This window comes from Channa argus, chromosome 10, assembly GCF_033026475.1.
Source record: "Channa argus isolate prfri chromosome 10, Channa argus male v1.0, whole genome shotgun sequence".
Classification (NCBI taxonomy): Eukaryota; Metazoa; Chordata; class Actinopteri; order Anabantiformes; family Channidae; genus Channa; species Channa argus.
In genome coordinates, this window is record NC_090206.1 from 16,332,066 (window position 1) to 16,353,133 (window position 21,068).

The 21,068-nt window shown below is 36.1% G+C and overlaps 1 protein-coding gene across 5 annotated transcripts in view; it reads left to right on the forward strand.

Annotated features, from left to right (window-relative positions):
• Nucleotides 1–21,068, forward strand: part of mbnl3 (muscleblind-like splicing regulator 3) — a 57,658-nt gene that overhangs the window by 22,395 nt on the left and 14,195 nt on the right. For all 5 annotated transcript variants that reach the window (XR_010915283.1, XM_067517644.1, XM_067517646.1 and 2 more), the window contains exon 4: nucleotides 20,803–20,967. Coding sequence is in view for 4 of the 5 variants with exons in the window: in XM_067517644.1 (XP_067373745.1) it covers nucleotides 20,803–20,967 (165 nt within the window). In the remaining variant the exon portion in view is untranslated. The remainder of the gene's footprint in view (nucleotides 1–20,802; nucleotides 20,968–21,068) is intronic.

Below are 21,068 nucleotides of genomic sequence, written 5' to 3' on the forward strand. Positions count from 1 at the left end.
TGTAAAGAAAAAAGTAAGAAAAGCAACAACTTGATTAACAAAAGTGGAAAGAAGTAGTAAGAAACAAAGGAAAAGGTAAATTTTCCCAAAGGTAAAAGAAACAAAGAAAGAAGCAAAGGAAAAAAGTTGCTTTTAAAAGTGTAAAGGAAGAAGTGAAAAAGCAACAACTTGATTAACAAAAGTGGAAAGAAGTAGTAAGAAACAAAGGAAAAGGTAAATATTTCCAAATTTAAAAGAAACAAAAAAAGAAGCAAAGTAAAAAAGCTAGAAGTAACTACTTAGAAATGAAGGAACCATTTTAATGCTGAAAAACTGTTGAAAAAAAAAAGTTGAAAAGAGCTTTTAATTTGAAAGTGTGTTTCCTGTCTGTGTCTGTGTGGTAGTTTGTGTGTCCACTGTAGGGAGACTTTAAAACAAACTCATTTTAGCATTTAAATGATAAATAATTAAAATAAGAATGATAAAAGGCTTTTATTCTGAAAGTGTGTTTCCTATCTGTGAGGGTGTGTGTGTAGGGAAACTTCACCACAAAGTCATTTTAGCATTTAAATGCTAAAAAGTGGATAAAATATTATGAAAGGCTTTTATTTTGAAAGGGTATTTCCTGTCTGTGAGGGTGTGTGTCTGTGTGTGTCTCCACTGTGTATGTTGAGGGAGAAAAACTCAGGTAAAGTGTGTGGACACAGCTCTGAGGCTGATTACATGACGTCATGCAGCTGTGTCCGTTACCATGACAATGACTGCTGCCCGCTGCCTGCCTGCTGAGTCATGTGAGCCAAATGCAAAGGCAGGCTGGAAAAGTGCTGAGACTATGCCTCGCAAAATGCTCAAAATATGAAAAAGTATTAGTCCTATCGAAACAATTCAAAAACTGTGAGTGACAAAAGGCTTCAATGAACACACTGATGTACTTTATTTGAAGATACTCCATAAAATGAAGGCGTGGTGGCGATTTTAAAACAGCCCCCCGTTTGTGATTTGATTAGAATTTAAGAACCTCTGTTATAATGGGCTCCAATGGGAGTTTTGACGGCACTCTCTCTGCTTCTGGACACTTGGAGAAAGAACCGTCAGTCCTGTGACTATGAGAGTTACATTTACTGAAAGAACACAAAAATACCTACATTCTGATGTATAGTTTGTTTATGTAAGATTAAAGTTGACTGAAGGAAAGAAGGAAAAGAAGGAAAAAAGTTGCTAAAAGTGGAAGCTGAAAAGTTAGAGTGCGTGTGATGTCACCCACTCTAGCTGCTCCAACATTCCGCAATACACACTAATGGAAAAGTTGAAAAAGCTCCAAAAGTTGCCTAAAACTAAAACTGCGATTATTCAAAAAGTATAAAAGATACAAAGAAGCTGATCCACCCAGAAAAAGTTGAAAGGGACTAGACCCGTATAAAGTTTAAATGAAGTTTCTACTCCAAAGTATGACGACACAAGAGGCAGATGAAAAGTGGCAAGTTGAAGGGAAATTTTAAGTGCCTTCCATTCATTTTCTATGGGAAAAAAAGTTCATAAAAAGTGAAATATAATAAAAAGTATAAAAGTTATTAATGAGAAAAGTAATACCACCCCTGTCCTAAAAGGGACCTACGTTTAGGAAGTGGAACGAAGTTTCTACGACAAACCGTCTAGGACTAGATAGCGACCGAAAAACGGGCTATAATAATAATAATAATAACTAGAAAAGGCAATTTCCAAGGAAATTACGTGGGAGAGCTGTTAAGTCGCCCGGTAGAGGCCGACCGCTCAGAAGCTGCTGAGAGCAGAGGCGTTTGCACGTTCAAAGCCGCAAACGCTGAAGAGAGATAAATACAAACAAAAAGAGAAAGAAAGAAGATGACAATAAAAGAAAAAATCCAAAATACCAAGAAAAGTTGAATTAAGAAAAGAAAAAAAGTAGAAAGTAACAATGGAAGTAAATAGCTAAAAAGGTGATATTTAAAGTGTAAAGAAACAGAAAAAGAAGCAAAGTAAAAAGTTGCTATTGAAAGTGTAAAGAAAAAAGTAAGAAGTGAAAAAGCAACAACTTGATTAACAAAAGTGGAAAGAAGTAGTAAGAAACAAAGGAAAAGGTTAATATTCCCAAAGTTAAAAGAAACAAAGAAAGAAGCAAAGTAAAAAAGTTGCTATTAAAAGTGTAAAGGAAGAAGTGAAAAAGCAACAACTTGATTAACAAAAGTGGAAAGAAGTAGTAAGAAACAAAGGAAAAGGTTAATATTCCCAAAGTTAAAAGAAACAAAAAAAGAAGCAAAGTAAAAAAGTTGCTATTAAAGTGTAAAGAAAAAAGCTAGAAGTAACTACTTAGAAATGAAGGAACCATTTTAATGCTGAAAAACTGTTGAAAAAAAAAAGTTGAAAAGAGCTTTTAATTTGAAAGTGTGTTTCCTGTCTGTGTCTGTGTGGTAGTTTGTGTGTCCACTGTAGGGAGACTTCAAATCAAACTCATTTTAGCATTTAAATGCTAAATAATTAAAATAAGAATGATAAAAGGCTTTTATTTTGAAAGTGTGTTTCCTGTCTGTGAGGGTGTGTGTGTAGGGAAACTTCACCACAAAGTCATTTTAGCATTTAAATGCTAAAAAGTGGATAAAATATTATGAAAGGCTTTTATTTTGAAAGTGTTTTTCCTATCTGTGAGGGTGTGTGTGTAGGGAAACTTCACCACAAAGTCATTTTAGCATTTAAATGCTAAAAAGTGGATAAAGTATTATGAAAGGCTTTTATTTTGAAAGGGTATTTCCTGTCTGTGAGGGTGTGTGTCTGTGTGTGTCTCCACTGTGTCTGTTGAGGGAGAAAAACTCAGGTAAAGTGTGTGGACACAGCTCTGAGGCTGATTACATGACGTCATGCAGCTGTGTCCGTTACCATGACAATGACTGCTGCCCGCTGCCCGCCTGCTGAGTCATGTGAGCCAAATGCAAAGGCAGGCTGGAAAAGTGCTGAGACTATGCCTCGCAAAATGCTCAAAATATGAAAAAGTATTAGTCCTATCGAAACAATTCAAAAACTGTGAGTGACAAAAGGCTTCAATGAACACACTGATGTACTTTATTTGAAGATACTCCATAAAATGAAGGCGTGGTGGCGATTTTAAAACAGCCCCCCGTTTGTGATTTGATTAGAATTTAAGAACCTCTGTTATAATGGGCTCCAATGGGAGTTTCAGCCGGCACTCTCTCTGCTTCTGGACACTTGGAGAAAGAACCGTCAGTCCTGTCACTATGAGAGTTACATTTACTGAAAGAAGACAAAAATACCTACATTCTGATGTATAGTTTGTTTGTATGTAAGATTAAAGTTGACTGAAGGAAAGAAGGAAAAAAGTTGCTAAAAGTGGAAGCTGAAAAGTTAGAGTGCGTGTGATGTCACCCACTCTAGCTGCTCCAACATTCCGCAATACACACTAATGGAAAAGTTGAAAAAGCTCCAAAAGTTGCCTAAAACTAAAACTGCGATTATTCAAAAAGTATAAAAGATAGAAAGAAGCTGATCCACCCAGAAAAAGTTGAAAGGGACTAGACCCGTATAAAGTTTAAATGAAGTTTCTACTCCAAAGTATGACGACACAAGAGGCAGATGAAAAGTGGCAAGTTGAAGGGAAATTTTAAGTGCCTTCCATTCATTTTCTATGGGAAAAAAAGTTCATAAAAAGTGAAATATAATAAAAAGTATAAAAGTTATTAATGAGAAAAGTAATAGCATAGATCTCCTAAAAGAGACCTACGTTTAGGAAGTGGAACGAAGTTTCTACGACAAACCGTCTAGGAGGAGATAGTGACCGAAAAACGGCGAAATAATAATAATAATAAAGAAAAGGATCTCATAAGTGTGAGAGCTGTGCTTACAGCTCTCCCACTAATGAGAGCTGTGCTTACAGCTCTCCCACTAATAATAAAGAAAAGGATCTCAATAGTGTGAGAGCTGTGCTTACAGCTCTCCCACTAATAACTAGAAAAGGCAATTTCCAAGGAAATTACGTGGGAGAGCTGTTAAGTCGCCCGGTAGAGGCCGACCGCTCAGAAGCTGCTGAGAGCAGAGGCGTTTGCACGTTCAAAGCCGCAAACGCTGAAGAGAGATAAATACAAACAAAAAGAGAAAAAAGAAGATGACAAGAAAAGGAAAAAATCCAAAATCCCAGGAAAAGTTGAATTCAGAAAAGAAAAAAAGTAGAAAGTAACAATGGATGAAGTAAATAAGTAAAAAGTTGATATTTAAAGTGTAAAGAAACAGAAAAAGAAGCAAAGTAAAAAGTTGCTATTGAAAGTGTAAAGAAAAAAGTAAAAAGTGAAAAAGCAACAACTTGATTAACAAAAGTGGAAAGAAGTAGTAAGAAACAAAGGAAAAGGTAAATTTTCCCAAAGGTAAAAGAAACAAAGAAAGAAGCAAAGGAAAAAAGTTGCTTTTAAAAGTGTAAAGGAAGAAGTGAAAAAGCAACAACTTGATTAACAAAAGTGGAAAGAAGTAGTAAGAAACAAAGGAAAAGGTAAATATTTCCAAATTTAAAAGAAACAAAAAAAGAAGCAAAGTAAAAAAGCTAGAAGTAACTACTTAGAAATGAAGGAACCATTTTAATGCTGAAAAACTGTTGAAAAAAAAAAGTTGAAAAGAGCTTTTAATTTGAAAGTGTGTTTCCTGTCTGTGTCTGTGTGGTAGTTTGTGTGTCCACTGTAGGGAGACTTTAAAACAAACTTATTTTAGCATTTAAATGCTAAATAATTAAAATAAGAATGATAAAAGGCTTTTATTTTGAAAGTGTGTTTCCTATCTGTGAGGGTGTGTGTGTAGGGAAACTTCACCACAAAGTCATTTTAGCATTTAAATGCTAAAAAGTGGATAAAATATTATGAAAGGCTTTTATTTTGAAAGGGTATTTCCTGTCTGTGAGGGTGTGTGTCTGTGTGTGTCTCCACTGTGTATGTTGAGGGAGAAAAACTCAGGTAAAGTGTGTGGACACAGCTCTGAGGCTGATTACATGACGTCATGCAGCTGTGTCCGTTACCATGACAATGACTGCTGCCCGCTGCCTGCCTGCTGAGTCATGTGAGCCAAATGCAAAGGCAGGCTGGAAAAGTGCTGAGACTATGCCTCGCAAAATGCTCAAAATATGAAAAAGTATTAGTCCTATCGAAACAATTCAAAAACTGTGAGTGACAAAAGGCTTCAATGAACACACTGATGTACTTTATTTGAAGATACTCCATAAAATGAAGGCGTGGTGGCGATTTTAAAACAGCCCCCCGTTTGTGATTTGATTAGAATTTAAGAACCTCTGTTATAATGGGCTCCAATGGGAGTTTCAGCCGGCACTCTCTCTGCTTCTGGACACTTGGAGAAAGAACCGTCAGTCCTGTGACTATGAGAGTTACATTTACTGAAAGAACACAAAAATACCTACATTCTGATGTATAGTTTGTTTATGTAAGATTAAAGTTGACTGAAGGAAAGAAGGAAAAGAAGGAAAAAAGTTGCTAAAAGTGGAAGCTGAAAAGTTAGAGTGCGTGTGATGTCACCCACTCTAGCTGCTCCAACATTCCGCAATACACACTAATGGAAAAGTTGAAAAAGCTCCAAAAGTTGCCTAAAACTAAAACTGCGATTATTCAAAAAGTATAAAAGATAGAAAGAAGCTGATCCACCCAGAAAAAGTTGAAAGGGACTAGACCCGTATAAACTTTAAATGAAGTTTCTACTCCAAAGTATGACGACACAAGAGGCAGATGAAAAGTGGCAAGTTGAAGGGAAATTTTAAGTGCCTTCCATTCATTTTCTATGGGAAAAAAAGTTCATAAAAAGTGAAATATAATAAAAAGTATAAAAGTTATTAATGAGAAAAGTAATACCACCCCTGTCCTAAAAGGGACCTACGTTTAGGAAGTGGAACGAAGTTTCTACGACAAACCGTCTAGGACTAGATAGCGACCGAAAAACGAGCTATAATAATAATAATAATAATAATAAAGAAAAGGATCTCATAAGTGTGAGAGCTGTGCTTACAGCTCTCCCACTAATGAGAGCTGTGCTTACAGCTTTCCCACTAATAACTAGAAAAGGCAATTTCCAAGGAAATTACGTGGGAGAGCTGTTAAGTCGCCCGGTAGAGGCCGACCGCTCAGAAGCGGCTGAGAGCAGAGGCGTTTGTACGTTCAAAGCCGCAAACGCTGAAGAGAGATAAATACAAACAAAAAGAGAAAGAAGAAGATGACAAGAAAAGGAAAAAATCCAAAATCCCAGGAAAAGTTGAATTAAGAAAAGAAAAAAGTAGAAAGTAACAATGGAGGAAGTAAATAAGTAAAAAGTTGATATTTAAAGTGTAAAGAAGCAAAGTAAAAAGTTGCTATTGAAAGTGTAAAGAAAAAAGTAAGAAGTGAAAAAGCAACAACTTGATTAACAAAAGTGGAAAGAAGTAGTAAGAAACAAAGGAAAAGGTAAATATTCCCAAAGTTAAAAGAAACAAAGAAAGAAGCAAAGTAAAAAAGTTGCTATTAAAAGTGTAAAGGAAGAAGTGAAAAAGCAACAACTTGATTAACAAAAGTGGAAAGAAGTAGTAAGAAACAAAGGAAAAGGTAAATATTCCCAAAGTTAAAAGAAACAAAAAAAAGAAGCAAAGTAAAAAAGTTGCTATTAAAGTGTAAAGAAAAAAGCTAGAAGTAACTAATTAGAAATGAAGGAACCATTTTAATGCTGAAAAACTGTTGAAAAAAAAAAAAGTTGAAAAGAGCTTTTAATTTGAAAGTGTGTTTCCTGTCTGTGTCTGCGTGGTAGTTTGTGTGTCCACTGTAGGGAGACTTCAAAACAAACTCATTTTAGCATTTAAATGCTAAATAATTAAAATAAGAATGATAAAAGGCTTTTATTTTGAAAGTGTGTTTCCTGTCTGTGGGTGTGTGTGTAGGGAAACTTCACCACAAAGTCATTTTAGCATTTAAATGCTAAAAAGTGGATAAAATATTATGAAAGGCTTTTATTTTGAAAGTGTGTTTCCTATCTGTGAGGGTGTGTGTGTAGGGAAACTTCACCACAAAGTCATTTTAGCATTTAAATGCTAAAAAGTGGATAACATATTATGAAAGGCTTTTATTTTGAAAGGGTATTTCCTGTCTGTGAGGGTGTGTGTCTGTGTGTGTCTCCACTGTGTCTGTTGAGGGAGAAAAACTCAGGTAAAGTGTGTGGACACAGCTCTGAGGCTGATTACATGACGTCATGCAGCTGTGTCCGTTACCATGACAATGACTGCTGCCCGCTGCCCGCCTGCTGAGTCATGTGAGCCAAATGCAAAGGCAGGCTGGAAAAGTGCTGAGACTATGCCTCGCAAAATGCTCAAAATATGAAAAAGTATTAGTCCTATCGAAACAATTCAAAAACTGTGAGTGACAAAAGGCTTCAATGAACACACTGATGTACTTTATTTGAAGATACTCCATAAAATGAAGGCGTGGTGGCGATTTTAAAACAGCCCCCCGTTTGTGATTTGATTAGAATTTAAGAACCTCTGTTATAATGGGCTCCAATGGGAGTTTTGACGGCACTCTCTCTGCTTCTGGACACTTGGAGAAAGAACCGTCAGTCCTGTCACTGTGAGAGTTACATTTACTGAAAGAAGACAAAAATACCTACATTCTGATGTATAGTTTGTTTATGTAAGATTAAAGTTGACTGAAGGAAAGAAGGAAAAGAAGGAAAAAAGTTGCTAAAAGTGGAAGCTGAAAAGTTAGAGTGCGTGTGATGTCACCCACTCTAGCTGCTCCAACATTCCGCAATACACACTAATGGAAAAGTTGAAAAAGCTCCAAAAGTTGCCTAAAACTAAAACTGCGATTATTCAAAAAGTATAAAAGATAGAAAGAAGCTGATCCACCCAGAAAAAGTTGAAAGGGACTAGACCCGTATAAACTTTAAATGAAGTTTCTACTCCAAAGTATGACGACACAAGAGGCAGATGAAAAGTGGCAAGTTGAAGGGAAATTTTAAGTGCCTTCCATTCATTTTCTATGGGAAAAAAAAGTTCATAAAAAGTGAAATATAATAAAAAGTATAAAAGTTATTAATGAGAAAAGTAATACCACCCCTGTCCTAAAAGGGACCTACGTTTAGGAAGTGGAACGAAGTTTCTACGACAAACCGTCTAGGACTAGATAGCGACCGAAAAACGGGCTATAATAATAATAATAATAACTAGAAAAGGCAATTTCCAAGGAAATTACGTGGGAGAGCTGTTAAGTCGCCCGGTAGAGGCCGACCGCTCAGAAGCGGCTGAGAGCAGAGGCGTTTGTACGTTCAAAGCCGCAAACGCTGAAGAGAGATAAATACAAACAAAAAGAGAAAGAAGAAGATGACAAGAAAAGGAAAAAATCCAAAATCCCAGGAAAAGTTGAATTAAGAAAAGAAAAAAGTAGAAAGTAACAATGGAGGAAGTAAATAAGTAAAAAGTTGATATTTAAAGTGTAAAGAAGCAGAAAAAGAAGCAAAGTAAAAAGTTGCTATTGAAAGTGTAAAGAAAAAAGTAAGAAGTGAAAAAGCAACAACTTGATTAACAAAAGTGGAAAGAAGTAGTAAGAAACAAAGGAAAAGGTAAATATTCCCAAAGTTAAAAGAAACAAAAAAAAGAAGCAAAGTAAAAAAGTTGCTATTAAAGTGTAAAGAAAAAAGCTAGAAGTAACTACTTAGAAATGAAGGAACCATTTTAATGCTGAAAAACTGTTGAAAAAAAAAAAAGTTGAAAAGAGCTTTTAATTTGAAAGTGTGTTTCCTGTCTGTGTCTGCGTGGTAGTTTGTGTGTCCACTGTAGGGAGACTTCAAAACAAACTCATTTTAGCATTTAAATGCTAAATAATTAAAATAAGAATGATAAAAGGCTTTTATTTTGAAAGTGTGTTTCCTGTCTGTGGGTGTGTGTAGGGAAACTTCACCACAAAGTCATTTTAGCATTTAAATGCTAAAAAGTGGATAAAATATTATGAAAGGCTTTTATTTTGAAAGTGTGTTTCCTATCTGTGAGGGTGTGTGTCTGTGTGTGTCTCCACTGTGTATGTTGAGGGAGAAAAACTCAGGTAAAGTGTGTGGACACAGCTCTGAGGCTGATTACATGACGTCATGCAGCTGTGTCCGTTACCATGACAATGACTGCTGCCCGCTGCCTGCCTGCTGAGTCATGTGAGCCAAATGTAAAGGCAGGCTGGAAAAGTGCTGAGACTATGCCTCGCAAAATGCTCAAAATATGAAAAAGTATTAGTCCTATCGAAACAATTCAAAAACTGTGAGTGACAAAAGGCTTCAATGAACACACTGATGTACTTTATTTGAAGATACTCCATAAAATGAAGGCGTGGTGCTATTGAAAGTGTAAAGAAAAAAGTAAGAAGTGAAAAAGCAACAACTTGATTAACAAAAGTTGAAAGAAGTAGTAAGAAACAAAGGAAAAGGTAAATATTCCCAAAGTTAAAAGAAACAAAGAAAGAAGCAAAGTAAAAAAGTTGCTATTAAAAGTGTAAAGGAAGAAGTGAAAAAGCAACAACTTGATTAACAAAAGTGGAAAGAAGTAGTAAGAAACAAAGGAAAAGGTAAATATTCCCAAAGTTAAAAGAAACAAAAAAAGAAGCAAAGTAAAAAAGTTGCTATTAAAGTGTAAAGAAAAAAGCTAGAAGTAACTACTTAGAAATGAAGGAACCATTTTAATGCTGAAAAACTGTTGAGAAAAAAAAGTTGAAAAGAGCTTTTAATTTGAAAGTGTGTTTCCTGTCTGTGTCTGTGTGGTAGTTTGTGTGTCCACTGTAGGGAGACTTCAAAACAAACTCATTTTAGCATTTAAATGCTAAATAATTAAAATAAGAATGATAAAAGGCTTTTATTTTGAAAGTGTGTTTCCTGTCTGTGAGGGTGTGTGTGTGTAGGGAAACTTCACCACAAAGTCATTTTAGCATTTAAATGCTAAAAAGTGGATAAAATATTATGAAAGGCTTTTATTTTGAAAGTGTGTTTCCTATCTGTGAGGGTGTGTGTGTAGGGAAACTTCACCACAAAGTCATTTTAGCATTTAAATGCTAAAAAGTGGATAAAATATTATGAAAGGCTTTTATTTTGAAAGGGTATTTCCTGTCTGTGAGGGTGTGTGTCTGTGTGTGTCTCCACTGTGTATGTTGAGGGAGAAAAACTCAGGTAAAGTGTGTGGACACAGCTCTGAGGCTGATCACATGATCTCATGCAGCTGTGTCCGTTACCATGACAATGACCGCTGCCTGCCTGCTGAGTCATGTGAGCCAAATGCAAAGGCAGGCTGGAAAAGTGCTGAGACTATGCCTCGCAAAATGCTCAAAATATGAAAAAGTATTAGTCCTATCGAAACAATCCAAAAACTGTGAGTGACAAAAGGCTTCAATGAACACACTGATGTACTTTATTTGAAGATACTCCATAAAATGAAGGCGTGGTGGCGATTTTAAAACAGCCCCCCGTTTGTGATTTGATTAGAATTTAAGAACCTCTGTTATAATGGGCTCCAATGGGAGTTTCAGACGGCACTCTCTCTGCTTCTGGACACTTGGTGAAAGAACCGTCAGTCCTGTCACTATGAGAGTTACATTTACTGAAAGAAGACAAAAATACCTACATTCTGATGTATAGTTTGTTTATGTAAGATTAAAGTTGACTGAAGGAAAGAAGGAAAAGAAGGAAAAATGTTGCTAAAAGTGGAAGCTGAAAAGTTAGAGTGCGTGTGATGTCACCCACTCTAGCTGCTCCAACATTCCGCAATACACACTAATGGAAAAGTTGAAAAAGCTCCAAAAGTTGCCTAAAACTAAAACTGCGATTATTCAAAAAGTATAAAAGATACAAAGAAGCTGATCAACACAGAAAAAGTTGAAAGGGACTAGACCCGTATAAACTTTAAATGAAGTTTCTACTCCAAAGTATGACGACACAAGAGGCAGATGAAAAGTGGCAAGTTGAAGGGAAGTTTTAAGTGGCTTCCATTCATTTTCAATGGGAAGAAAAGTTGATAAAAAGTGAAATATAATAAAAAGTATAAAAGTTATTAATGAGAAAAGTAATAGCCCACATGTCCTAAAAGAGACCTACGATTAGGAAGTGGAACGGAGTTTCTACGACAAACCGTCTAGGAGGAGATAGTGACCGAAAAACGGCGAAATAAAAATAATAATAATAATAATAAAGAGAAAGGATCTCAATAGTGTGAGAGCTGTGCTTACAGCTCTCCCACTAATAATAATAATAATAATAAAGAAAAGGATCTCAATAGTGTGAGAGCTGTGGTTACAGCTCTCCCACTAATAATAATAATAATAACAATAAAGAAAAGGATCTCAATAGTGTGAGAGCTGTGCTTACAGCTCTCCCACTAATAACTAGAAAAGGCAATTTCCAAGGAAATTACGTGGGAGAGCTGTTAAGTCGCCCGGTAGAGGCCGACCGCTCAGAAGCTGCTGAGAGCAGAGGCGTTTGCACGTTCAAAGCCGCAAACGCTGAAGAGAGATAAATACGAACAAAAAGAGAAAGAAGAAGATGACAATAAAAGGAAAAAATCCAATATCCCAAGAAAAGTTGAATTCAGAAAAAGAAAAAAAAAAGTAGAAAGTAACAATGGAAGTAAATAAGTAAAAAGTTGATATTTAAAGTAAAAAGAAGCAAAGTAGAAAGTTGCTATTAAAAGTGTAGAGAAAAAAGTAAGAAGTGAAAAAGTAACAAGTTGATTAACAAAAGTGAAAAGAAGTAGCAAGAAACAAAGGAAAAGGTAAATATTCAAAGTTAAAAGAAAAAAAGAAGCAAAGTAAAAAGTTGCTATTAAAAGTGTAAAGAAAAAAGTAAGAAGTGAAAAAGTAACAACTTGATTAACAAAAGTGAAAAGAAGTAGTAAGAAATAAGGAGAAGGTAAAGATTCAAAGTTAAAAGAAACAAAGAAGCAAAGTAAAAAAGTTGCTATTAAAGTGTAAAGAAAAAAGCTAGAAGTAACTACTTAGAAATGAAGGAACGATTTTAATGCTGAAAAACTGTTAAAAAGTTGAAATGAGCTTTTAATTTGAAAGTTTGTTTCCTGTCTGTGTCTGTGTGGTTGTTTGTGTGTGTCCACTGTAATGAGACTTCAAAACAAACTAATTTTAGCATTTAAATGCTAAATAATTAAAATAAGAACGATGAAAGGCTTTTATTTTGAAAGTGTGTTTCCTGTCTGTGAGGGTGTGTGTGTAGAGAGACTTCACCACAAAGTCATTTTAGCATTTAAATGCTAAAAAGTGGATAAAATACTATGAAAGGCTTTTATTTTGAAAGGGTATTTCCTGTCTGTGAGGGTGTGTGTTTGTGTCTGTGTGTGTCTCCACTGTGTATGTTGAGGGAGAAAAACTCAGGTAAAGTGTGTGGACACAGCTCTGAGGCTGATTACATGACGTCATGCAGCTGTGTCCGTTACCATGACAATGACTGCTGCCCGCTGCCCGCCTGCTGAGTCATGTGAGCCAAATGCAAAGGCAGGCTGGAAAAGTGCTGAGACTATGCCTCGCAAAATGCTCAAAATATGAAAAAGTATTAGTCCTATCGAAACAATTCAAAAACTGTGAGTGACAAAAGGCTTCAATGAACACACTGATGTACTTTATTTGAAGATACTCCATAAAATGAAGGCGTGGTGGCGATTTTAAAACAGCCCCCCGTTTGTGATTTGATTAGAATTTAAGAACCTCTGTTATAATGGGCTCCAATGGGAGTTTCAGCCGGCACTCTCTCTGCTTCTGGACACTTGGAGAAAGAACCGTCAGTCCTGTCACTATGAGAGTTACATTTACTGAAAGAAGACAAAAATACCTACATTCTGATGTATAGTTTGTTTGTATGTAAGATTAAAGTTGACTGAAGGAAAGAAGGAAAAAAGTTGCTAAAAGTGGAAGCTGAAATGTTAGAGTGCGTGTGATGTCACCCACTCTAGCTGCTCCAACATTCCGCAATACACACTAATGGAAAAGTTGAAAAAGCTCCAAAAGTTGCCTAAAACTAAAACTGCGATTATTCAAAAAGTATAAAAAATAGAAAGAAGCTGATCCACCCAGAAAAAGTTGAAAGGGACTAGACCCGTATAAACTTTAAATGAAGTTTCTACTCCAAAGTATGACGACACAAGAGGCAGATGAAAAGTGGCAAGTTGAAGGGAAATTTTAAGTGCCTTCCATTCATTTTCTATGGGAAAAAAAGTTCATAAAAAGTGAAATATAATAAAAAGTATAAAAGTTATTAATGAGAAAAGTAATACCACCCCTGTCCTAAAAGGGACCTACGTTTAGGAAGTGGAACGAAGTTTCTACGACAAACCGTCTAGGACTAGATAGCGACCGAAAAACGAGCTATAATAATAATAACTAGAAAAGGCAATTTCCAAGGAAACTAGAAAAGGCAATTTCCAAGGAAATTACGTGGGAGAGCTGTTAAGTCGCCCGGTAGAGGCCGACCGCTCAGAAGCTGCTGAGAGCAGAGGCGTTTGCACGTTCAAAGCCGCAAACGCTGAAGAGAGATAAATACAAACAAAAAGAGAAAAAAGAAGATGACAAGAAAAGGAAAAAATCCAAAATCCCAGGAAAAGTTGAATTCAGAAAAGAAAAAAGTAGAAAGTAACAATGGAGGAAGTAAATAAGTAAAAAGTTGATATTTAAAGTGTAAAGAAACAGAAAAAGAAGCAAAGTAAAAAGTTGCTATTGAAAGTGTAAAGAAAAAAGTAAGAAAAGCAACAACTTGATTAACAAAAGTGGAAAGAAGTAGTAAGAAACAAAGGAAAAGGTAAATTTTCCCAAAGGTAAAAGAAACAAAGAAAGAAGCAAAGGAAAAAAGTTGCTTTTAAAAGTGTAAAGGAAGAAGTGAAAAAGCAACAACTTGATTAACAAAAGTGGAAAGAAGTAGTAAGAAACAAAGGAAAAGGTAAATATTTCCAAATTTAAAAGAAACAAAAAAAGAAGCAAAGTAAAAAAGCTAGAAGTAACTACTTAGAAATGAAGGAACCATTTTAATGCTGAAAAACTGTTGAAAAAAAAAAGTTGAAAAGAGCTTTTAATTTGAAAGTGTGTTTCCTGTCTGTGTCTGTGTGGTAGTTTGTGTGTCCACTGTAGGGAGACTTTAAAACAAACTCATTTTAGCATTTAAATGATAAATAATTAAAATAAGAATGATAAAAGGCTTTTATTCTGAAAGTGTGTTTCCTATCTGTGAGGGTGTGTGTCTGTGTGTGTCTCCACTGTGTATGTTGAGGGAGAAAAACTCAGGTAAAGTGTGTGGACACAGCTCTGAGGCTGATTACATGACGTCATGCAGCTGTGTCCGTTACCATGACAATGACTGCTGCCCGCTGCCTGCCTGCTGAGTCATGTGAGCCAAATGCAAAGGCAGGCTGGAAAAGTGCTGAGACTATGCCTCGCAAAATGCTCAAAATATGAAAAAGTATTAGTCCTATCGAAACAATTCAAAAACTGTGAGTGACAAAAGGCTTCAATGAACACACTGATGTACTTTATTTGAAGATACTCCATAAAATGAAGGCGTGGTGGCGATTTTAAAACAGCCCCCCGTTTGTGATTTGATTAGAATTTAAGAACCTCTGTTATAATGGGCTCCAATGGGAGTTTTGACGGCACTCTCTCTGCTTCTGGACACTTGGAGAAAGAACCGTCAGTCCTGTGACTATGAGAGTTACATTTACTGAAAGAACACAAAAATACCTACATTCTGATGTATAGTTTGTTTATGTAAGATTAAAGTTGACTGAAGGAAAGAAGGAAAAGAAGGAAAAAAGTTGCTAAAAGTGGAAGCTGAAAAGTTAGAGTGCGTGTGATGTCACCCACTCTAGCTGCTCCAACATTCCGCAATACACACTAATGGAAAAGTTGAAAAAGCTCCAAAAGTTGCCTAAAACTAAAACTGCGATTATTCAAAAAGTATAAAAGATAGAAAGAAGCTGATCCACCCAGAAAAAGTTGAAAGGGACTAGACCCGTATAAACTTTAAATGAAGTTTCTACTCCAAAGTATGACGACACAAGAGGCAGATGAAAAGTGGCAAGTTGAAGGGAAATTTTAAGTGCCTTCCATTCATTTTCTATGGGAAAAAAAGTTCATAAAAAGTGAAATATAATAAAAAGTATAAAAGTTATTAATGAGAAAAGTAATACCACCCCTGTCCTAAAAGGGACCTACGTTTAGGAAGTGGAACGAAGTTTCTACGACAAACCGTCTAGGACTAGATAGCGACCGAAAAACGGGCTATAATAATAATAATAATAATAATAAAGAAAAGGATCTCAATAGTGTGAGAGCTGTGCTTACAGCTCTCCCACTAATGAGAGCTGTGCTTACAGCTCTCCCACTAATAATAATAATAATAATAAAGAAAAGGATCTCAATAGTGTGAGAGCTGTGCTTACAGCTCTCCCACTAATAATAAAGAAAAGGATCTCAATAGTGTGAGAGCTGTGCTTACAGCTCTCCCACTAATAATAATAATAAAGAAAAGGATCTCAATAGTGTGAGAGCTGTGCTTACAGCTCTCCCACTAATAATAAAGAAAAGGATCTCAATAGTGTGAGAGCTGTGCTTACAGCACTTCATCATGGGACAGCATCCCACAAAGCTGCATCATGCTACCATGTGTAGTTTTTGAGATATTGCAGTTTAAACATCACTCCCATAGACTTTCCATTCAAAAAAAAATTCATATTAATATTCATAATAATTACAGTACATTAGCTATCAGCACACAGGGTAATAGCACACCTCTCCCAACCATGCTGAACATATTACAGTTGGAACCATGTTTACAGCTTTTAGCACTTAGGACTTTTAGCATGCCGAAAAACGGGCGGAAGAATACGGAATAATAATAATAACTAGAATGGGCATTTCCTGCAGAAAATGCGTGTGATTGCTGAAAGCCAGCCGCTGCACCTGCTGCAGCCATCGCCGAATCTGCAGCTCTGAAAGTTGTAGAAGCAACAGGCAACACTGTAACATGTGTAGTTTTTTAAAATATTAAACAACTAGTGAAAGCTCATGAAACAATGAAGAAGTTTTCAATTGTTATTCACCAACTCTCCAGCAGATGGCAGCCTGTCCAAAGGAATCAACTGTTGCCATCTTGCCCTCTCAACACTAATGAAGTTCTGAGGATAAAATACCAAAAAAAAAAAACACCCACAATAGCGCCCCCCAGTGGATAAACGTTTAACACGCGTGTTTAGGGCAGTGTCCTGCACATATTTGTAAAGTTTCATTCAAGTCAGTCATTGCATTAGCTTAAAAAAAAAGATTGAAACAGTTGCAGTACCGCGAACGGCCGCCAGGTGGCGCACGTGGTAGTACTAAAGGCCCTGTACAACATAGAAGTGAAATCAGAAAAAAAAAAAACAATTTTTAGGAGTTAAAAAACGAGTTAAATAACTGACCACACGGTGGCGCTAGAGAGCCCACACTGTAACATGTGAAGCATTTCATCATGGGGCATCATGAGTCAAAGTTTCATAACAATATCACGTGTAGTTTCCGAGATACAGCCATGTGAAGATTGCTCTCATAGACGGCAAAAAACTAATCATACAAATATTCATAATAATTATTGTACATCAGCTGTCAGCCCACAGAGTAATACATCAACTCTCCTAACTGTACTTAACATGTTACAGTTGGAACCATGTTTCTAGCTGTAAGCGTGTAGGAGTAGTAGCATGTCAAAACAACTAACATAAACATGCTGATAACTGACCACACGGTGGCGCTAGAGAGCCCACACTGTAACATGTGAAGCATTTCATCATGGGGCATCATGGGTCAAAGTTTCATAACAATATCACGCATAGTTTCCGAGATATAGCCGTGTGAAGATTGCTCTCATAGACGGCAATGCAAAATAAAAATCATACAAATATTCATAACAATTATTGTACATCAGCTGTCAGCCCACAGAGTAATACATCTACTCTCCTAACTGTACTTAACATATTACAGTTGGAACCATGTTTCTAGCTGTAAGCGTGTAGGACTAGTTGCATGTCAAAACAACTAACATAAACATGCTGGTAACTGACCACACGGTGGCGCTATAGAGCCCACGCTGTAACATGTGAAGCACTTCATCATGGGACAGCATCCCACAAAGCTGCATCATGCTACCATGTGTAGTTTTTGAGATATTGCAGTTTAAACATCACTCCCATAGACTTTCCATTCAAAAAAAATATCATATTAATATTCATAATAATTACAGTACATTAGCTGACAGCACATAGGGTAGTGAGCACACCTCTCCCAACCATGCTTAACATATTACAGTTGGAACCATGTTTGCAGCTTTTAGCATTCAGGACTTACAGCACGCCGAAAAACGGGCGGAAGAATACGGAATAATAATAATAATAATAATAATAATAATAATAAAATTAAATACTGGAAACAACAATAGTGTGATTGCTGAAAGCAATCACACTAATAACTAGAATGGGCATTTCCTGCAGAAATGGCAAAATGCGTGTGATTGCTGAAAGCCAGCCGCTGCACCTGCTGCAGCCATCGCCGAATCTGCAGCTCTGAACGTTGTAGAAGCGACAGGCAACACTGTAGCATGTGTAGTTTTTTAAAATATTGAACAACTAGTGAAAGCACATGAAACAATGAAGAAGTTTTCACTTGCTATTCACCAACTCTCCAGCAGATGGCAGCCTGTCCAAAGGAATCAACTGTTGCCATCTTGCCCTCTCAACACTAATGAAGTTCTGAGGATAAAATACCAAAAAAAAAAAAAAAAAACACCCACAATAGCAGCCCACAGTGGAGAAACGTTTAACATGCGTGTTTAGGGCAGTGTCCTGCACATATTTGTAAAGTTTCATTCAAGTCAGTCATTGCATTAGCTTAAAAAAAAAAGATCGAAACAGTTGCAGTACCGCGAACGGCCGCCAGATGGTGCACGTGGTAGTACTAAAGGCCCTGTACAATATAGAAGTGAAATCAGAAAGAAAAAACAAATTTTTTGAGTTAAAAAACAAGTTAAATAACTGACCACACGGTGGCGCTAGAGAGCCAATACTGTAACATGTGAAGCATTTCATCATGGGGCAGCATGGGTCAAAGTTTCATAACAATATCACGTGTAGTTTCCGAGATACAGCCATGTGAAGATTGCTCTCATAGACGGCAAAAAACAAATCATACAAATATTCATAATAATTATTGTACATCAGCTGTCAGCCCACAGAGTAATACATCAACTCTCCTAACTGTACTTAACATGTTACAGTTGGAACCATGTTTCTAGCTGTAAGCGTGTAGGACTAGTTGCATGTCAAAACAACTAACATAAACATGCTGGTAACTGACCACACGGTGGCGCTATAGAGCCCACGCTGTAACATGTGAAGCACTTCATCATGGGACAGCACTACACAAAGCTTCATCATGCTACCATGTGTAGTTTTTGAGATATTGCAGTTTAAACATCACTCCCATAGACTTTCCATTCAAAAAAAAATTAATATTAATATTCATAATAATTACAGTACATTAGCTGACAGCACACAAGGTAGTGAGCACACCTCTCCCAACCATGCTTAACATATTACAGTTGGAACCATGTTTGCAGCTTTTAGCATTCAGGACTTACAGCACGCCGAAAATCAACGGAAGAATCCGTAATAATAATAATAATAATAATAATAATAATAAAATTAAATACTGGAAACAACAATAGTGTGATTGCTGAAAGCAATCACACTAATAATAATAAAGAAAAGGATCTCAATAGTGTGAGAGCTGTGCTTACAGCTCTCCCACTAATAATAAAGAAAAGGATCTCAATAGTGTGAGAGCTGTGCTTACAGCTCTCCCACTAATAACTAGAAGTAGTTACCTGAACATATTGATCCAGATGTTGTGAGTGTTCGATAGAAATGTTCTTCCCATTATGTGTGACTACATTTATTTACTAGTGCATTAACTCAAGTACTGTACTGAAGCAAAGATTTACACGTTTTATAGATTTGGTATTACTATATAGAGTCTTATTTTTTGTTTGTTTTACTCCATTACATTTGTTTGATACTTCTGCAGTTTGCAAGCCATCATAGCTACACATTATTTAAAAGTATAATGCTATCTAATATAAACATATAGTTGTGTACCACTTACAGGACACTTTCTGGATAAAGTAGTTTTACTTTTAAATAAAGTAAGTATTGTTTAGCTACACTGTAAGTATTTGTACCTATCGTGTAATATTTAATAAGTACCCTTTAACTACAAAATACTTACACTGTATGTATTTTTCCTATTCGCATCTTGTTACCCTTTTATTCCCCAACATTTGCTTATTGTTATCAAGTAACAAATATGTGTACATTGGTACTGTGGAAGTACATTGTTGTTACTAATAAGTACACAGTATATTCACTGCACTGCACTGTAATCTAAAGCGTTACCAATTTATTTCATAATACTTTTGCTAAATAACATGTTCAGTGCATTTTATTTGTAACACAGTGTTCTTACAGTGTGAAGTTGTAATAACTAATTTTTATGCTCACATAAAAAGCAGCATCAGCAAGTTGATAACATTGCATTGACATATGATCACCTTCTAAGTTGATAAGACAAACTTGTTAGCAAACATTTACTTAAAAGTATTACAAAGCCATATTAGCTTTCATTTTGGAGTCTCTGGCTCTGAGTGAATAACACAAGTTTCAGAAAACTTTGAGAGTTCACCATTCACAAATTTTAGCCCTTGCCTTGATTATTATTTGTCTCTTTGGGAAATAAAATACTCTTTAGCCACTATATTCATCAGCTACTTTCCAACTGTGTCTGTGAAAATCAGCTGTAGGTTCACTGCAAATTATCCAACATTGTTTTCATATTGTCATTTGATACATTGTCATGAGAGTTGCTCTAAGTCAAGGATTTGAATACTTTTGCTACCAGTACAGTACCCAGTATTGTATATTGAAAAGTTGTCATATAGGGGAAAACTGCTAATATTATAAAATATCGCAGTGTTATAGAGAAGTTCTCCATCTAATCCCATTTTACTCTTCTATAAACTGAACAAGTACATTTGCTGCAGTCAGTCACTTATAGCAATATTTGTTCCTCTTTCTGAAAAGCAGCTTATTTATTGGACGAACAACTCAGAGGCAGAGATACAGCAACTGCAGCATGGGATTGTGGGAGTTGAGCATTTGTTTTCATATCTTTAAAAATTGCTCATTTATCTAGTGAAAGTTTTAATGCTACTAAAATGAACACTTTTTTTATTTGTGATTGTGTGTGTGATTGCTATGTGCATTTGTCCATAAAAATAAGATATAGCTTTGAATGAGCAAAGCAGCTTTTCTTACATTTCTATTTTGCACAGATTGTTGATTCCAGCAAAGCACACATTTAATGGCATGAACACTTACAACGTGGCTGCACATTACTCATGAATTATGCAGCATTAGCTCTTTGGAGGCTTCATTAGTACTTTATTTCACCAGAAATTACAAGATGCAGTTCTCAGAGTGTTCACACTCTAACACACTTTATTATATTTTTGTTTAGTTTAACAAATTGTACTTGATTATATGAATTTATCCTCTGCTAAACTTAGATCCTTTGCTGCTTATCATTGGTGTTGAGTGATCTTTGTTAGTTGTGTCCTGATTGATCCCTGATTGATTTAGCATTTCTGTTATATTATTCTCATCTCCCTGTTATGTGGCTTCACCTGCCTTAAGTGAAACCCTGTCTGCCTGCAGACTTATTTTCCTCTTCTTCTTCGATCCCTCAGGGGCGATGTGCACGTGAGAACTGCAAATACCTGCACCCACCTCCACACCTGAAAACCCAGCTGGAGATTAATGGGAGGAACAACCTGATCCAGCAGAAGGCAGCGGCAGCCATGTTGGCTCAACAGATGCAATTCATGCTACCTGGAGCACAGCTACAGCCCATAGTGAGCCGCCCTTACTGAAAGCTTTTAATTAATGTAATGTGTGCAAAGGGCTAACACAGAAATACTATTGTGCACTCATTCTGTGAGTGATTCTGTAGCCA